The sequence below is a fragment of the Dreissena polymorpha genome, chromosome 7 (genome assembly GCF_020536995.1).
Source record: "Dreissena polymorpha isolate Duluth1 chromosome 7, UMN_Dpol_1.0, whole genome shotgun sequence".
In the NCBI taxonomy this organism is placed as follows: Eukaryota; Metazoa; Mollusca; class Bivalvia; order Myida; family Dreissenidae; genus Dreissena; species Dreissena polymorpha.
Genome location: NC_068361.1, coordinates 85,122,488 through 85,142,592, shown reverse-complemented (window position 1 = coordinate 85,142,592; position 20,105 = coordinate 85,122,488). Strand labels below are relative to the sequence as shown.

The following is a 20,105-nucleotide window of genomic DNA, read 5'->3' as shown; positions in this document are numbered from 1 at the left end:
TTTGACCAAGTTTCATGAAGATCGGACAATAAATGTGGCCCCTAGAGTGTTAACAAGATTTTACTATAGCCATATATAGCCATATAAGGATAAATGCCCAGCCCCTTGGCAGCCATATTTTTCAAACAAACGTAACAATTTTCGAACTAATCCAAGATATCATTGAGACCAATCTTCTGACCAAATTTCATGAAGATTGGGCAATAAATGTAGCCTCTTGAGTGTTCACAATGTTTTACCATAGCCATATTTAGCCATATAAGGAAAAATGCCCCGCCCCTTGGCAGCCATGTTTTTCAAGCAAACGTAACCATTTTCGAACTCATCCAAGATATCATTGAGACCAATCTTCCGATCAAATTTCATGAAGATTGGACAATAAATGTGGCCTCTAGAGTGTTTAGAAGGTTTTACTATAGCCATATAAGGAAAACTGTCCTGCTTCCTGGCGGCCATGTTTTTTTCTCCGATCTGGACCATTTTAGAACGCGTCCGAGATATCAATGAAACCAATGTTTTGACAAAGTTACATGAAGATTGGGCATTAAATGTGACTTCTACAGTGTTCACAAGGTTTTACATTTTTTTTGACCTAGTGACCTAGTTTTTGACCCTGCATGACCCAGTTTCGAACTTAGTCGAGGTATCAATGGGACAAATGTTCTGACCAAATTTCATGAAGATCAGACAATAAATGTGGCCTCTAGAGTGTTCACAAGGCAAAATGTTGACGACGGACGACGCCCGACGGACAAAAAGCGATCACAAAAGCTCACCATGAGCACGTTGTGCTCAGTTGAGCTAAAAATTGAACAAAATTTGTTTGACAATGATTATTCGGTGAAACATATGGGCATCAAGAGCCGTAGATCATGCCTTATATGGTTAAACTTAAACCTTTATAAAACATCTCAGTATTTAAACATAGTTATAATCATTTTCAAAAAAAGTGAATAGTTAAATTGAAAGGACAAAATTCTCTGTAATAAGTTCCTTATTTAAAAAAAAAAAATTTAACAAACAAGTTGTTTTAGTGTCTCTACATATATATCATCTTAATAGAAACAAGTTGCAAAAATAATATATGGCTTTTTAGGGAACTGTGGGAAATTATATACATGTAAATAAATCGTAAAAACCTTGTTAAGTTTTGAAATCGTTGTTATATTAAACAAATGCCATTTTAATAACTGTTGAATAAATATGTCATTCCTATTCGATTTTATAATGTAAGTGTCAATCTTCGGTATTTTTTGGTATGTGACAAGCTTTTTAAAATGTCGTTCTGCAGTATATTCAATCGCCTTTCTGGAGACATGATAGCGGACAATCTAGTTGTTTCATTGATATAGTTTTAAGTGTATGTTTTGAAATCATTGTGTCCGACATTTGGTTTTATTCGTATGCATGGTGAGTATTTTAGAATAAAAAATCAACTTAGTATATAAAATAAAGCTATGTACTTTGGCTATTTGAACCATTATAACGGCTTCTTCTTCGATTACATTATTATGCTCTGAAAATACATTTGACTGATGCTATGCATTTAACTCAATTGTTTTTACTGTTTTACTGTTCATAGGAGTTGAAATTATTTGGTTATGGTTTAAAAAGTTAAATAGTAACTCAAATGAAATGCATTGAATCTTACTGTTGTTTATTTAAAGAAGCATTTTCACATTTTGGTAATTTGACAAAATTAAACAAAAAACCATTTCAGATTAGCAAATGTCAGCAAATATGATATTTGTGAGGAACAGTAATACTGAAAATTTACCATGCTCTAAAATAACCATTATATGCATATTTTGACGATTTAAAAACCTGAAAAGTTATAAAACGTTGTGACGCGAAACAATTGAAAAAAATGGAGAAATTATTATTATTATATTTTGTGACACTACGATGATTGTAGAATGAGGACGGATGGCCGAGTGGTCTAAGTGTTAGACTTTTGCTCCATGGGTCAGTGTTTTTTTTTTCTTTCTTCAATAATTATATTCTTGTGTTTTACTGGAGCTTTTTAGTTCCAATGTTTACATTAATCAATATTTGGCAAACAATGTCAAACTTTAATACATGCCAAAATCGGTGAAACGGTCTCTTTAAATGATTGTGCGATGGATTTAATGCTCAATAACAATTTAGTGATACAATATTTATTAAGTTGGTTTTGTTTCTGAATTTTCTGCCAGTGACAATAATTTCTATTTTGCTCGTGCAGTAGATTTTTTTATTTTCTTTATTTCAACAAAGACTTTGAACAAATGATTGATCACACATTGGATAATCTGCATATATATTTCAAGATTGTTTTCCATAGTGATTAAAATAATGCTATATGGGCGCATTGTATAATCATAAGTACTAAGTCACGAACACATATACAGCAACCTGTGTTCCCAATTAAACCAGTAAACATGGTATTTAATTAAAGTTAAGAATAAGTTCATTTTACTTTAATATGAGAAAATGTTCATGACTTACATTTGTTACAGAGGCAAGAATGTTAACCTTGTCCTTGCGACGTGACCTCGGTGAATCATCAACACTAAGTTCTTTAAGAACTATTCTTTGACGGAAACAATCAACGTGAGAGCGGGCTGAAACCATATCATGAGACAAGAAGTTAAGTAACATTTCTTAAACCAATATCTGTTCGACGAGTCTGCCATTTGGAAACGTATTTAGAGCATACAACAGGCACTAAAATATAACTTGTATTATCCAAAGCAAATTTAAAGTTCTGTATGATAGAAATTGCCTACATCTCCTACAAAACAGATGAGAACAGTTATAATCATTCATGATTGACATATCAAACATGTACACATCACCGCAAATCATCAATACTATAGGTCTGGTTGCAGCTTATACACAAACAAGTCCGTATAATCAATAATCATTAAAATTCAAACTGCACTGCACATTTCAAATGAACATATTTCTTCTTAGACTTTAGAATAGGTGAAGATTTGATTAAATACGGAGTGCAGTTAACCCTTTACCACTTAGATACCTATTTTTACGCATTTGTTGTCCCTAAGAAAGTAAAATTTAATTTAAGACCTTTCTTACTAAATTCAAGTTGTAAAGGCTTATTTTCAAACCCTTAGATACTGATAAGCAGCAAACAGCATAAAACCTGAACAGACTGCAAGTTACTCGCAGGCTGTTCTGGTTTTATGCTGTTTTCACATAGCCATGTTAACTTTGCTTCTCAGTGGGAAAGGGTCAAACATTATCGAACATTGTTCTGGAGGTGATCATAATAAAATGTTTCAGGCAGGTTTCATGTGAAACCTGCCTTTCGTTGTGCTTCTACATGGAAATTAATTTTAGTAAGCACGCACACGTCATACGGAGCTCAGCCTTATGCTGTTGTCCCTTAAAGTTTGTGTCTGTCACGTCAGCCCCTAGTATGTGAGATCGTCACCATCATTATTGTCTTTTTCTTTTTTAAACCGGTTTGGCCATCGTGGACCCTCCCTCTAGCATGCTCTGGGGCGCAATCTTACGCATTTTGTCGTGCCTGATGACATGTCAAAATCAAGCCAGCTTTAGTTGTTTGGTGGTTGCAATAAGAGGGGGGGGGTGTGGGCCAACAAGTGCTGCTGTTCCAGACGTTGGCCTTGTCGGATGTCGGATATGGGGAAACGTATTCGGAGACACTAGTGATCGAAGACCGGTTTCTTGCATTTAGTGTGGAGCGTCCAGGGATAGCAGACGTTTAGTAGGATGGAGGCAAAAAAAGACTTGTGTCCACAACCATATCCAGTCTGGCAATCTTATTTGGACTTCAGCGATACTGGTAACATTCTTTAACAGGGTTACTCCTAAGTACTTGAAGCTGGTCAACCCTTACGGCTTTTCGCCGTATATGGCGAGGGTCTGCGCTGGTGTTGTTCGTCATGATCTTCGAATTCGCCGTGCTGACATCCGTCCCGTATGATCCTGCTATTTGAGAGAGTATGTTAGTGAGGTCGTGGACTGCACTGATGATGCCACTCTTCAGGACAATGTCATCGGCTTATAAAAAAAGCAGCAGGACAAAGAAACATTCCTGAGAGAAAGATCGCTAATGTCCAAAAGAAGTCACCCATTGTGTCATTGAGAAGTACTGCGCTGCTGGCGTTTCCGTTTAGTCCTTCGAAGACTTGCACTAGCATTTTGTTAGTGTTGAACATTCTTACAACCTGCCCTAGGCCATAATGCCACGAACGGTCGAAATATTTCTTACATTTGATGAAGTTGTATTTAAATCGCATTAAGATGATGTGAAGGATGACTTTGCTTGGATGGCCGTAATTCATTATTGCTGTAATTCTGACGTAGCTTTCTCCAAGTCAAATCTAATTCGAGGGATCTTGGTGATGAGCTTTCTTTCTTTAACTTACGCTTGATCGTGATGAGCAATAAGTGATGGTCACTGCTTATGTCTGCCCCAGGGCAAGTGACTGTGTTCGTTTTGTTGACGCTGGTCTTGAACCGTTGCAGAGCAAGTGTGAAGTCGATATATTGTTCAATTTGTACTCAGCTAGTCCGGTGCTGTACCAATGGTAGCGCTTCAGCGCATGCGTCAGTTTATGGATCTTGGAGAGTTCTTACGTTGACTCTCCCTTTTTGTTGTTCCCTTTGTTGACAACTTTATCGATGTCTAAATTCAAGTAGCTAACGTGTTGCTACCTCGTTGCTATTCCGGGCCCCGACCGATCTGGCTTTGTCTTCTTTGTTCTTGTCCTCATCATGTCCTTTCAGTGAGCTTGGGTTAATTCTGGCGGCGCCCGTCTCCTCTCCAATAACTTACAGCTGGTCGTATGAAACGTGCAAGACCCGTTACATCAGTTCACGCCCCAGCAGAAGCTGTTACAATGGTGTGTTTGGGTCGCCAAGCGACAAAGGTACTATATCTGCACTGAACACCCCATGCATCCCCCTTAGCGTGATGTCACTCAGCAAATATACTGTTTTCTAAAATATTTGATATTTGTATAAACGACTCACATATATAAACAGTTCCATATCCCCCTTCTTCAATAGAGCCTGGGTCACTCAAGCAGTCTTTCACATGCTCAATATATGCTGTGGTTAGCTTGACAAGCCTGCCATCATGAATATGTTTGCCTATCTTTTTAATTTCGTGTTCAACTTCCGTATGAGTGCATGCCGTTTTTGGTTTCACTTCTAAAATGAACAAGATGCATGTAAATACATGAACGTAGCAAATAAAGCATTCGTAAACTATCCATAAACGCTTATTTTCTTTAGAATTCTGCGTTATACCATAATATTCTGATTAAAGGTTTGCAGTTTAACCGTTCAAATACCATTTGCATGCAATTGACGTAGGCTAGACCTTATGTTATAGCATCTTAATAAAAATGGTACTCGCGATATACAAGCGCACGTGAAATTGAAACAATTGCTTGAATAGACTAAATGTCCTTTGAACAAAAAAACCCTCAATAAACTAAATGTCTCTACGTTCTCACAAGATAAGATGGTAAATGGTTTGATCACACATCTTATAAGCGTGTTATGTAAAAGATAAAACTTGATAATATTTTAACATCATCAAGTTTTCTTTGTTCCGGGCCCCGTTTATCGGCTGCATTGTCCCAGCATCTGCTACTTTGAGTGATCCCTCTGATCGAACATACAAACGTCGTCTATATCTACGTTGCAAACTGAATGATTCATTATGATGAATTTTATTTAAAGAGTTATTAATAAATATAGGTTTTTCAAGTATTCTTAAACAATATTTCTACCAACAATATTTGATCATAAAAAGTTTATAATGAAGTATACTGTTTTCAATGATAAGGCCGTGCTCATTACTATTCGAAACAAATATTTATCCTGATCAACAATAAATTATTTGAGCCTAAGATACGCCTTCTCGTCTTCTTTACTGATTCTCCGCAGATTTCGAAACCTTAAAACTGACCCCAAGTTTAAGGTCAAGGTCACAGGGGTTAAAAATTGTAAGCGCATGGATAGGTGTTGTCTAGATACACATGCATACCAAATATGAAAGCAATATCTGAAGGGACACAGTAGTTATAAGCCTTTTTCAAATCGCGGTCGCAGGAAAATCTCTGACCCGGCCCCACCCCGACCCCCATAACTTTTGACCCAATGGTCAGATCAAAATTCCGTCGCTGTCACCGTCGCACATATGCTCATAGCTACCATGTGTGTAAGTTTCAAGGTTCTAGTGCTAATAGTGTTGGAGATAATAGTGTCCAAGACGGACATACAGACCGACGGACGCCGGAGATAACCACAATATCCCCACGCTTTTAAAAAAGCGTGGGGATAACAAGCAAATTCGTTGAATTGATATCCCCCGCCAATATACTTCTGGACACAAAAAGTTGTCTGGTCGAATGGACAACGCCAACGTGCATCATCTTCTTATCCATATATATACTCCTACCAAGTTTCAATGAAATCCATCAAAGCACTTCCAAAATATGGCTCCAGATACACTAAAAAAGCATTTTTTTCAAGAAACAAATGGCCATAACTCCGTTGTTATCTTATGGCGTACATTGCCTTTTGGCGTGCATCATCCTCTTATCTTTATATATACTCATACCAAGTTTCAATGAAATCTGCCAAAGCACTTCCAAGATATGGCTCTGGACACAAAAAAAAGCATTTTTTTCAAGATACAAAGGGCCATTACTCCATTATTAACAGATGGTGTACAATGCCATTTGGCGTGCATCATCCTCTTATCCGTATACATACAAATACCAAGTTTCAATGAAATCCGCCAAAGCACTTCCAAGATATGGCTCCGGACACAAAAGTGCCGGACGGATGGAAAGACGGACGGACGGACGGAAAACGCCAAAACAATATCCCTCCGCCTATGACAGGGGATCAAAAGAGAGTGTAAGGTCACATGAACCTTAAACATAGATATTTCTGTTATAAAAATATTGCATGCATCCATTGAAAATACACATTAAAGCTGCCCAAGCTAGTGCATGGCTAGGTTTCGATTGCCTATGTAATGACCATTTCACAACTTAAATGGTAGTTAAATTGCTGTTTATAAGCTCACATGAACTACTAGTAAATGTGGCCTCAAGTGTTAACAAGGTTTTACTATAGCCATATAAGGAAAAATGCCCCGCCCCCTGGTGGCCATGTTTTTCAACCAACCGGCATCATTTTCGAACTCGTCCAAGATATTATTGGGATGAATCTACTGACCAAGTTTCATGAAGATCAGACAATAAATGTGGCCTCAAGAGTGTTAACAAGATTTTACTAAAGCCATATATGGCCATATAAGGAAAAATGCCCCGCCCCTAGGCAGCCATGTTTTTCAAGCAAACGTAACCATTTTCGAATTCATCCAAGATATCAATGAGACCAATCTTCTGACCATATTTCATGAAGATTGGACCAAAAATGTGACTTCTAGAGTGTGCACATGTTTTCACTATATACATATAGAGAAAACTGCCCCGCCCCCTGGCGGCCATGTTTTATTATCGATCTGGATCATTTTCGAACTCGTCCAAAATATCAATGAAACCAATGTTTTGACCATGTTTCATGCTGATTGGGCAATAATTGTGACTTTTAGAGTGTTCACAAGGTTTCTCTTTAGCCATAAAAGGAATACTGCCCCGCCCGCTGGCGGCCATGTTTTTCAATGAACCAAAACCATTTTTGAACTCAACCAACATATCATTTAGACAAACATTTTGACAAAGTTACATGAAGATTGGGCATCAAATGTGACTTCTACAGTGTTCACAAGATTTTTCTTTTTTTTGACCTAGTGACCTAGTTTTTGAAACAGCATGACCCAGTTTTGAACTCAGTCGAGGTATCAATAGGACAAATGTTCTGATCAAGTTTCATGAAGATCAGACAATAAATGTGGCCTCTGGAGTGTTCACAAGGCAAAATGTTGACGATGGACAACGCACTACGGACGACAGACGACGGACAAAAGGCGTTCACAAAAGCTCACCATGAACACGTTGTGCTCAGATGAGCTAAAAACTACGGCCCATAGAGTTATGGTTCATGTTCACTGCACTCCTCCTAATTGCCATCTGTTTATATTTCTATTTTTAATTAAATCTATTCAGTAGATATAGAGTTATGCTCCGGACAAAAATTTACTTTGAAATTAAATAAAGGGAGATAATTCAAAAACTAAGGTTGATAGAGTTATGGTTCTTAGTCACTGCACTTTTCCTTCTTGCCATCTGTTTATATTTCAAGTTTCAAGTAAATCTCTTCAGCAGATTTAGAGTTATGCTTCGGACAAAAATTAACTATGAAATTAAATAAAGGGAGATAATTCAACAAGAGCAACGCATAACGGGTGCCACGCTCGGCTGCGAAAGTTTGTCAGATTTTTTTTATGAGGTCACAGTGACCTTGACCTTTGACCTAGTGACCCTACAAGAGATGTGTTTGTCAGAAACACAATGCCCCCTACTGCGCCACTTTGAAATAAATTTCTATTTATAATTTGGCAGGTAAAGACATCATCTCCCTTTAAAGCTTTATTACTTCCCTTGGATTTTGTCCAATCCAACCAGGGGGGGGGGTCTGTAGACAGTAAAAAATGACCAAGTCAGACATCACTGACAACCAAGGCCTGTGGTTTATCAAAGGGATCATAGCCAGAGTTCACCGTGTATGTATGGACATAAGTCCACTGGTATTTAATGAAAACAATCATTCACAAATTAGAACAGGTAAGAACTGATAATTATATCAAGAGATGTGTTCGTCAGAAACACATGCCCCCTATTGCGCCGCTTTGAAATAAAATTGCTATTTATCATTTGGCAGGTATAGAAATCATCTCCCTTTAAAGCTTATTACTTCCCTTGAATTTTGTCCAATCTAACCGGGAAGGGGGTGGGGGTGGGAGGGTCTCACAGTCAATTATGACCATGTCAGACATCACTGACAATCAAGGCCTGTGGTTTAAAAGAGATCAAAGCCAGCGTTGATCATGTATCTATGGACATAAGTCCACAGGTATGTTATTAACATCAAAGAAATTATAATTATATCATTTAAAAAAAAAACTTTGACAAATCAATCATTTGAGTTAAAAATAATCAAAATAATAAATCTGTACAGTAACTGTGAAAAGAACTTCAATTGTTGGTAAGGAAATATATAATATGAGATTTATAATTATACAAATTACTTCCCTTGAAAATAATTGTCTAAAAACAAATCTCTAATTTTAGTAGCAAATAATTAAAAGCCACTACCGTGATTGTGATTGTCCAGTCGAAATGTGCAGCTCCATGAGATACACATGCATGCCAAATATATAAAGTGGCTCTGTTCAATATTGAATAATTTTCTCCCTTTTTAAAGCTTATAACTTCCCTTAAATTTGTATTTTTTACCGTAGACCGTTAAGGATGACCTTGACCTTTTACCACAATGTGTTTGTCAGAAACACAATGCCGCCTACTGCACCGCTTTGGTTTATTTAACAAAAATATATACGTGGGCAGGTCAGATAACTATGTCCATTTAAAGCTTATTACTTCTCTTGACTTTGTTTTTTCGACCCTTGACCTTGAAGGATGATGTTCACCTTAAAATTTTACCACTCAAAATGTGCAGCTCCATGAGATACACATGCATGCCAAATATCAAGGTGCTATCTTCAATATTTAAAAAGTTATGGCCTACGGCGGACGTTGGATGTCGGACGACGAGCTGGCTATGACAATAGCTCAGGTTTTCTCCGAAAACAGCCTCGCTAAAAACTACGGTAAATAAGCCTCGCTAAAAACTACGGTAAATAGAGTTATTGTTCTTAGTCACTGCACTTCTCCTACTTGCCATCTTTTTATATTTCAAGTTTCAAGTAAATCCTTTAGTAGATTTAGAGTTATGCTCCGACCAAAAAATTTACTTTGAAATTAAATTAAGGGAGATAATTCAAAAACTAAGGTAGATATAGTTATGGTTCTAAATCACTGCACTTCTCCTACTTGCCATCTGTTTATATATTAAGTTTCAAGTAAATCCCTTCAGTAGATTTAGAGTTATGCTCCGAACAAAAATTAACTTTGAAATAATGTAAAAGGGGAGATAATTCAAAAACTAAGGTAGACAGAGTTATGTTTCTTGGTCACTGCACTTCTCCTAGTTGCCATCTGTTTATATTTCAAGTTTAAAGTAAATCCCTTCAGTAGTTTTAGAGTTATGCTCTAGACAAAAATTTACTTCGAAATTATATAAAAGGGAAGATAATTAAAAAACTAAGGTAGATAGAGTTATGGTTCTTGGTCACTGCACTTCTCCTAGTTGCCATCTGTTTATATTTCAAGTTTCAAGTAAATCCCTTCAGTAGTTTTAGAATTATGCTATGGACAAAGTTTCGGACGGACGGACAGACGGACGCACAGACGGACGGAGACTATTACTATATCCCCTCCGAAATTTTTTCGGCGGGAATAATAAAATACCATAACTTTATAATAAACTTTCAAAACTTCATAACAGTTTCTAGTTGGTCCATGATCATCGTTAATTTCATCTTTTGCATTTATGTCACTGCAGGTCACACACAAACTTAATTGGTAACAAAAAGTCATAATAATCACAGAGCTCCAGATAAGGTTTTGTGAAATTCTTAAATTACTACCAGATTTTCAAAAATAATTCTTAACTCTGAAATTTTATTCTTAACGTTACTACTAAGTTTTGGAAAATAATTCTTTTTTTTTCTAAATGACCTAAACATAAATAATAATGGTGCATGCAAAAAAATCAAAATAAACATACTAATGTGAAAATACTGAGCTCAAGCCGGGGATTGAACCCACGACCTCCAGAGTGGTAGTCCGACACTTTAACCACGTCGCTAAAGAGCTAGCTCAACAGCAAGGCTGTTGGAAGTGACCTTATTTCGCGACACTCCTCCCCCTTTTAATGTTTCAAGGCCCAGACACGCCCGCTACAGCATGTCTTGCATTCGCATGGCCCTCCCAGAAACCATTAAACAGCTCAGACCCATACCCGCATTCACAGTTCTTTTTTGCCTCGTCGCCATTAATGTGAAATTACTGAGCTCAAGCCGGGGATTGAACCCACGACCTCCAGAGTGGTAGTCCGACACTTTAACCACGTCGCTAAAGAGCTAGCTCAACAGCAAGGCTGTTGGAAGTGACCTTATTTCACTACAATACTAGCAACTCAATTTATATGAGTTCAACAGTGTCTTTTCAGTATTATACAATTTTATTTTTCACATACCTTCATTTGCCCAAACTGTGCTTAGATTGCATGCCTTAGATGCATTTTTACATATTTCACAATTAAAACGGGTCTCCCCTTCAATCTTCTCAACGATAAGCCACGGGACTTGTCCCTTCCACTCGTTCAATGTTTGTGTGTGTTTAAGTTTGGACCCGTCGTGTCGCGTTTTTGTTTAGCTTTTCCGACTGTGTCAGCAACTGAACATACAACATCGTATAAGATCTTTTCTATAATGTCTTTCTAAACATTTAACTTCGGCTCACTTTGCGTACAATATGCTAAAAGCGTGTTTTGGACGCTTTGCAGTTTTTTAAGGACGCTGTCTGGGCGCCGCCATTGTTTTTTGACAGATAGACTGTATACGCCGCTTTTATTGGAAAAAATGCGCTTTGTTTAACAAACCCATTAACCATTCTTTATAAGCACCGCAATGATCTTCAATACGCGAAAAGACCTCAATAAAAATCGATACGAACCGATGTAAAAGTAATATTCGTAACTTGATTTTGTAATTCTTAATGGTACGACAAGATTTTAAAATAAATACGTAACGGACTTGAAAATAATTCGTAATTACGAAAATACGACCCTTATCTGGAGCTCTGAATCAGGGGTCTCGCGAGTGGGCGAAGTGTGCGATTTCTTCTCTAAATTATTCTGCACTTCCCACATTAATTTCATGAAGGCGAAGTGACTTCTCCTCCTTTTAATGATTTACTTTGTGCCAGACATTGACTGATTAAAATCAATTTGATGTGGAAAATTGACACAGGAGGATTCTCAGCCATAAGTTGCCCCATTTACAGGTCATGCAAAGTTGAACATTCAAAAGATCAGTCTGGAGCTATTACACTTCTTGAAATTGTTAATATATGATGCCTTGATTAATTGCCTTGTGCTGGCTACCAATAACTATGATTCAGCAAAGTTTAATGGCCCATTAAAACAATACTGAGAATGATCAAATGGGAAGAGGTAACCTAGCATTGGCAATACATATGGGGCTCATTTACAGGTCTTATTTGTTATCTCTGCTGTAAAATGAGATTTTAAATGATTTTTTAATTTAAAGCAAAATAAAAATTAACAAAATATAAATTTGATTTAATGTTGAATTGCTTAAATTTTACAAGGAAGTAAAAAGATTCTGTACATATCTGGTTTTGTTACACTTGAAGTTTTAATTGATACACCTGTACAGGAAAAAAATATGTTAAAAGTACCATCATAAATTTACAATCAATAACATGAAAGAAAAAAAGGTAGGTTTTATACACATGTCTTACTACATGTATAAATGAAATGCAGCCTTTTGAAATCCACCATCAATTTCAGTCTCTGTTATAGAAATTATTTCAGCAGTAATGAGGCTTACCAGTTATTACATAAATAGCATGTGAATTAAGTGTTAACAAGGGCTGTTTGTAAAACATGCATGCCCCCCATATGGGCTGTCCGTTGTAGTGGCAGCCATTGTGTGAATACGTTTTTTGTCATTGTGACCTTGTCCTTTGACCTAGTGACCTGAAAATCAATAGGGGTCATCTGCTAGTTACGATCAATGTACTTATGAAGTGTCATGATCCTAGGCAAAAGCGTTCTTGAGTTATCATCCGAAAATCATTTTACTATTTCGGGTCACCGTGACCTTGACCTTTGACCGTGTGACCTCAAAATCAATAGGGGTCATCTGCGAGTCATGATCAATCTACCTATGAAGTTTCATGATCCTAGGCATATGCGTTCTTGAGTTATCATCCGAAAACCATTTTACTATTTCGGGTCACTGTGACCTTGACCTTTGACTTAGTGACCTCAAAATCAATAGGAGTCATCTGCTTGTCATGATCAATCTACCCATGAAGATTCATGATCCTAGGCGTATGCGTTCTTGAGTTATCATCCGGAAACCATTTAACTATTTCAGGTCACCGTGACCTTGACCTTTGACCTAGTGACCTCAAAATCAATAGGGGTCATCTGCGAGTCATGATCAATCTACCCATGAAGTTTCATGATCCTAGGCGTATGCGTTCTTGAGTTATCATCCAAAAAACATTTTACTATTTTGGGTCACCGTGACCTTGACCTTTGACCTAGTGACCTTAAAAATCAATAGGTGTCATCTGCGAGTCATGATCAATGTACCTATGAAGTTTCATGATCCTAGGCCCAAGCATTCTTGAGTTATCATCTGACAACCACCTGGTGGACGGACCGACAGACCGACCGACCGACAGACCGACCGACATGAGCAAAGCAATATACCCCCTCTTCTTCGAAGGGGGGCATAAATATATTAATTAAACTCAGTTTAATACAGCAATAACACAACATTAACACCTTAGTTGTGTGTGTTTGTATTTGTAAATGTTGTCCCCAAAAGTGCGAAATGAGACTTGTTTCTGATTAATGATAATTGGCATGGTGTAAATTTGAACCTAGGCTGTGCCCTGATTCTATCTTTTGAAGCAAAATATACGTAAAACTAAGATCTATGATGCAAATGTACCATTTCTCCAAAAGATGTTACCACTTCTCCCTATTTTGGCTTTAGGGAAAAGTGACTTCTCCCTTAATTTTGAGCCTAGCTAGACCCTTGTTTAATATGTACTTCTTTGAAAATACTTTTTCTCAAGTAAAAGTTAAGCAGAAATACAGGTATTTATGCAACTATTCTAAAGGTAACCCGAACAAAACATTCTAACAGTTGCTGAGGCTTTCAATTTGAATTCTTATTTGTCTTTTGCTCACTAATTGAACTCAATCAATCTGCACACTAAATAGCTGTAAGAGTGTTGTGATCTTTGATTCATCAATAACTGGACAGGGCAGTTGCTTGACAATACTGAAGTGGGATTCCTGTGATGTGTCTTGTATGCTCTGGCAGACAGACAACATACAGACAGACGGACGAACGGACAACATTGAATTTACATGCTGCAGCAACTCTGTAGCTCATAAAACAGGACTCGGACAAGATCTGTTGAATAATTCCATTGCAAAGCTAAACGTTTTAATAAAATTGAATGATGAGTTGAACGTAATTGAGTACGAAACAGAAAATGTTTGGCAGTATTTAATTTTTTTTGAAATGCAAACATTTATCCAATCAATTCTGGCAAATGTTCATATATTTGTTCAGATAGCAAGTTTCATTGAACAACACCCAAACTTACAATGTATTTTGCCATTAAAGACAAAATTTTGAGGGATGACAGTTTGTCTTGGGAACCATGTTTTGGTAAGCACAATGTTATTCAGTGGAGCAAACTCTATTCAACTGAAAATCAAAGCACTGCAGCGACTGTAAGGACTATTAATAATGTACTTTACTCATAGTCTGTAATAATGCACTTATCACATACTCTAAAGTACTAGTTATTGTTATTCCTGTTTCTAAGCAACTTTGATTTTTACCCGAGTTACACCTTTTATACATTTTGCAAATATTCTGAGGCCAATTCAGGCACTAAAAGTACCTTAGTCCGTAAATGTCAGGAGTGTAAGATTTTTCAATATTCTTACAAGGTACAGTTTTATTTAAAGCAATTTTCCTGTCATATCTCCTGATACATGGAAATAAAAAAACGACCATGGCGTAAATATATGTATCATATTCACTGTTTAAACACAACAAAACTATAGGATTTCCTGTTTTTCAAGTAATCAATAATATTGTTTTAGAAGAATGAGATGAAAAAAGAAAGACAGTCACTTTTGGGGATGTTGAATTAGAAAATCAAGTTTTTATGTGGGCAAACAAAACAATTTACAAATAATCATGGCATTTATTGCCAGTATACCGTGTTACTTTTAAACTGAACTATATCTTGAACTCCTGACATTTCAAAAATGGAAAATATTTCAATTATAAGCGCATTGTGTAAACTTAGATGACCTTACATGGCAAGTGTCTGATTGGCTTTACACAAACATGAGCAAAGAAGTATATCGATACTAATTATTAAAAAATAATCAACGATTTTGCCCAAATCGTACATTCCTGACAATTTTAGTTTGCCGTTATAAATTCACCATATTATTTTTAAGAAACAAGTGTTTATGCTAAATGCTCATTCCCATTTTATTCAATATAATTATTCCTTCATTTCTTTCACATAGAAGTCCTAAAACAGGCGGTAGATAAATTAATATATCTAGTTAAAGTTGAATAATACCGCATTTTGTATCTTTTTTCTACAGGAGGGTGTATGTCTTCAGTTGACCACAAGATACATGTATGTAAAATCGAAAATAAAAAGAATAATGTGTTGATTATATAGAAGCCAAGTGTCCAAGCTTCCATATGGACAATTGTTTTATAGTGTCTGGTCCAAAAATTGTTTGTGCAGTATTGCTGCATAGAAGTGCAACAAAATTTTAAAATGCCACACTTTTTCTTTACACTCCTGATCATTTTAGCCACTTTTAATTGCGAGTACTTTTGCAATTTCGCATATTTTAGACCAAATTTGGACACAATTTGAAGTTTACCGAGAAACATGATCTGAAATGCAAGTTTTCCACATTGAAGACAGAATAAAAAATTCTAAGCCCATCTAACAAATTAGCCATTGTCTTTAAATGTGCCCTATAATAATATATAAGTGTAATTATATAAACAAGAGCACTGCACAGCGGGTGCCAACGCTCGGCTGCGGGTGCAGTTTTACTTTGTTTTTTGTTTTTTAGAGGTCGCAGTGACCTTGAACTTTGACCTAGTGACCCAAAAATGCATGTGGCGTGTAGAACTCATCAAGATGCAGCTACATATGAAGTTTCAAAGTTGTAGGTGGAAGCACTTTGACTTTTGAGCCAATGTTGTAAAGGTTTTAGCACGACCCGGAAGGCGGATGAGCTGGCTATGAAACTACCTCAGGTTTTCTTCAAAAACAGCAGAGCAAAAAAGAACAAGATGAGCTTTGACATTGTCAGGTCAGTTGCAGATAAGAGATATGAGCCGATGTCAGTAACCTTGAATAAAGTTGTCATTGTATACTGTAACTGTATATAGGAGTGTTGCATGTTAACCTTATTTTGACATTCTTACATTCCAAACGAACGGTATAATTGTTGAAAACAAGGTCAGATTTATAGGCGATGATAAAATGCCTAAAATGTGAATTTAAAACCATGCAGTTAGTTTTAAACGGAAAAAGTATATAAAGTTCCAAGGGGCAACCCATGGTAGCTACATCAATATGTTCTTAACATATGAACATTACTCTGAACTTCGAAGTATAAGACGCGGCATAACTCTGCCAAATTGCTAGTCAGAGGTACACGCTTTGGTATGTATGAAAAGTATTTTGAAATTTCACTTTCATATGTGAAAAAGTAACGAGGATTTCAACTTGTTGAACTTAAACCTTAGCCTTAAATTCTTTGTGCACGCAAACGTTTACTTAAAGTATTAATAAGATATGGGGAATGAGTCTGCTTAATTGACAGGGACATAACATAATTACTACTTATAAAAGTGCGAAGTTTGTGAATAACAACTACAACACAGAAAAAGTGCTAAGTTTTAATAAATACATGCATTATTTGCAGGGATTTGGAGTTGTTGCACGCAAAACTCAACCATAGCATCTCACCGACGGGCGAGTTAGAAATACAGCTTGCACGTATCAATGAATATTCAAGGTTATCGATGTCGGACATCAAGTGATTTATATAACAAGGGAAAAAAATGTCACAAAACCGGGTTTTCATTGTGAAAAAAAAAGTCTGATAAAGGGAGAAAACTCAAATTGAACTTTTGAACTGAACAAACGAAATTAACCCCCTTTGTAAGTTTGTTTCAAAATTAATCTATTTTTCGTTGTGGCGACCTTGACATTGGAGATATTGACGTGATTCTTTCGTGCGACACACCGTCCCATGATGGTGAACAAATGTGCCACATGATTTTAAAATCTCACAATGAATAAAATAGTTATGGACCGGACAATCTCATTTATGGCCATTTTTTACCTTTGAACTCAAAGTGTGACCTTGACCTTGAAGATATCGATGTAATTCTTTCGCGCGACACACCGTCTAATGATGGTGAACAAATGTGCCAATCTTACAATGAACGACAAAGTTATGGCCCGGACAAGCTTGTTCCAGCCGCCCGCCAGCCCGTTCGCCCGCCCGCTGACATTCGCCAATCTAATAACCAGTTTTTTCCTTCGGAAAACCTGGTTAAAAACGGGCTCAGATATTATCCTGATGACGTATTTATAATAGATTGCACATGATGTGTGATCGAACTTACATCTTAAAGTCATAAGGATGAAGTTTCCATTAGTACTCTTCAAGATTTAAAATGTCATATTAATATGCACAAAAAGTATTAATTATTTTCATATCAATCGATAACTTGCGAACTTTATATTGAACATGTAGCCAATATATTTACAAAACAAGGACACAATTCTCAAATATGGTATGGTATTTGGTTGGTTATCTTTAACAAACACCAACATAGGATGTAAGCTGCAATAAAGTATTTATGTAATTGCTACTACATCATACAGCGATATAAAGTTTTTGCCAAGAACAGTTTATCAGTACTAACTTAGCTTTATAAAAAGGTTACATTTCTGCTTAATTGCAAAACGGATGTATGACCCTTTTTAAATGACCTAACAACGGGCATACGTAAAATTCCAAAGGTATACCATCAGTAGTTGCATACATATTGAATTTTATAAACAAAAAACCTTAACCAGAACATAACAATGAGGAACATGTGAAAAGTGTAGCTCAAATAAGTCACGTAGGATTTAATTGTGTAACGAGACACGCTTTTGTATACATACACGGTAAATTATTGTCCAAATTTAAGTCTAAATAGAGTCCGTTTTGTTCTTGAAATTATAGTATGAACATGCGTATATAGTATTTCTTATATTGACACAAGCCTGTGAGCAAAACAAAACTGTTTACGAACCTTCTACACCTCGCTCATAGTCTGCTTGTGAAGTTTCGTTCGCTTCATGTTTCATGCACACAATGTCATTCTGTTTCTTGTTTTGAATGCGTTGTATCCCATCATGTATCTTGCTTTCAATTTCATCTTCAGCTTCTAATATATATCTTTCTGCCATTTGTGAAAATCGTTCGCTCTCTTTTTTTGCATAATTAAGTGTTCGATGGGCCTCTCTCAACAGATCGCCCAGCTCTGTGATGGAAATTCTATCATTTTGCAACTGCAAGCAAATACAAAATGATATTGTGTTGTGTCACGGGTAGAAAAATCTCTTAAATGCGACTAAAAATAATAGAAAATATGATCTTAAACTGAAATAAACACATCATAATTCATAAGTTAGTTTCATTTTATTTAATGGTTAATGTTGTCTTATAAGTTATAAATACGTGTTACAATCACATATGTAATTCACCTAATGTCGAAACAGATCTTGGCTCAAAACCAAAATGAACTTATGTAAACTTGATGATCCGACTCTAGCTTAAATGAAATGATACAGGTTGATCATTCTTTTATATTGTACACTCGTTTAAAAGCAAAACATGAAATATATAATACCTCATACGGTTTGCGTTTTTTCAGCTATCATTCATATCAATTTTTGCATTTTGTTACATGTACATTTGAGTCCAGTTCAAAAATATTCGTTTGAATATATACATATGTATCAAAATTACTATTGAACATGAACATCAATGTGTCAATATTTGAATAATGATAGAAGTCGATGTTGCCTTTATAGTAATTTTACATGATTACAGTTTGTATTTTTGACAGAAAATACACATATTGTTTGTGAACATTTTGCTCGTGTGCATCTTGCACTTTGCGTCAACACATTTATCAATAAACTCCTATCACACAATGTGTTGCAGATACAATCAGTTCATATAGATTACTGATACATTCAGGTCTTTCTGCAGCAAAAGTTTTCGCGAAATCTACCAAGAGAAAGAGAGCTAGAGTAGAAAATGTTTCGGAAGTATATACTATATAGTACTATAGGCCAAAATTGAGTCAAACAAATTCTTTTAAGATCATCTCAACATTTAAGTCATTCAGTTGTAAATATTTAAGCCAAATCATCAGCTAAAGAGGAAGAGCTTCGTTAATTGTTAATATTGTGAAATAATGCAAGTTTTTTTCTCCACTTTTTGAGAAGATAGCCCATGGCTTTGGAATTGGGAATTTTATCGGCATTTTCATGAAATTGGGAAAATAAATTCTTTAGCCTTTTTTTTCACACGAAAAGTCTTCTGATTAGGGAAATACTAAATATGATATAACTCTTTATAATCATTCAAATTAAAAGAATAAAATCATATAATACTTTGTTAGATGTAATTGAATTAAAATTGAAATAAAATACGCATTAGAAACTTCTTTCTTTTTTGGGGGGGAAATTGGGAAATTTTTGCCACATTTTGGGAAAAAAGTATACTTTTTGGGATTGGGAACATAGCCGAATTTCGGCTATAAAATCGGGCCAAAAATAACCCCCTGTAATGTGCACTTAACTTTTATTTGTTAAAGATATCACAAACTGTTTCGAATATGAAAATATGTAAACGGGTCCATAAGACTTACATCACTAAGTCTCTTGCACATTATTACTGCTAAGGGATCATGTTGTAAGTATTGTGGGTCAGCCAGTAGCGTGGACAGTCTTTGGAAACAATCCTGCAGATCAGCATCAGTAACCTTGCAGTCGGCTGTATTACGTACGTCTCGGCCGATTAGACGGACCTATGAGAAAACATCATGGTAAATGAACAAGTGGTAAGGTTATCCGATTTTGCATATGATGACAATAAACTCGTTTATGCAGTTTTACCAACTT

General features: G+C 36.1%; 2 protein-coding genes across 3 annotated transcripts in view; one reads left to right on the top strand and one right to left on the bottom strand.

The window, feature by feature from the left end:
* The window catches only part of LOC127837572 (uncharacterized), a 386,512-nt gene that overhangs the window by 191,422 nt on the left and 174,985 nt on the right, over window positions 1-20,105 (top strand). The gene's annotated exons all lie outside the window — the stretch shown is intronic.
* LOC127837563 (uncharacterized) overlaps window positions 1-20,105 on the bottom strand; it is a 54,491-nt gene that overhangs the window by 26,037 nt on the left and 8,349 nt on the right. Inside the window, exons 3-6 of the mRNA XM_052364756.1 lie at window positions 19,853-20,011; window positions 18,224-18,482; window positions 5,005-5,184; window positions 2,488-2,603 (exon numbers count right to left, since the gene is read on the bottom strand). Coding sequence (XP_052220716.1) covers window positions 2,488-2,603; window positions 5,005-5,184; window positions 18,224-18,482; window positions 19,853-20,011 — 714 coding nt within the window. The remainder of the gene's footprint in view (window positions 1-2,487; window positions 2,604-5,004; window positions 5,185-18,223; window positions 18,483-19,852; window positions 20,012-20,105) is intronic.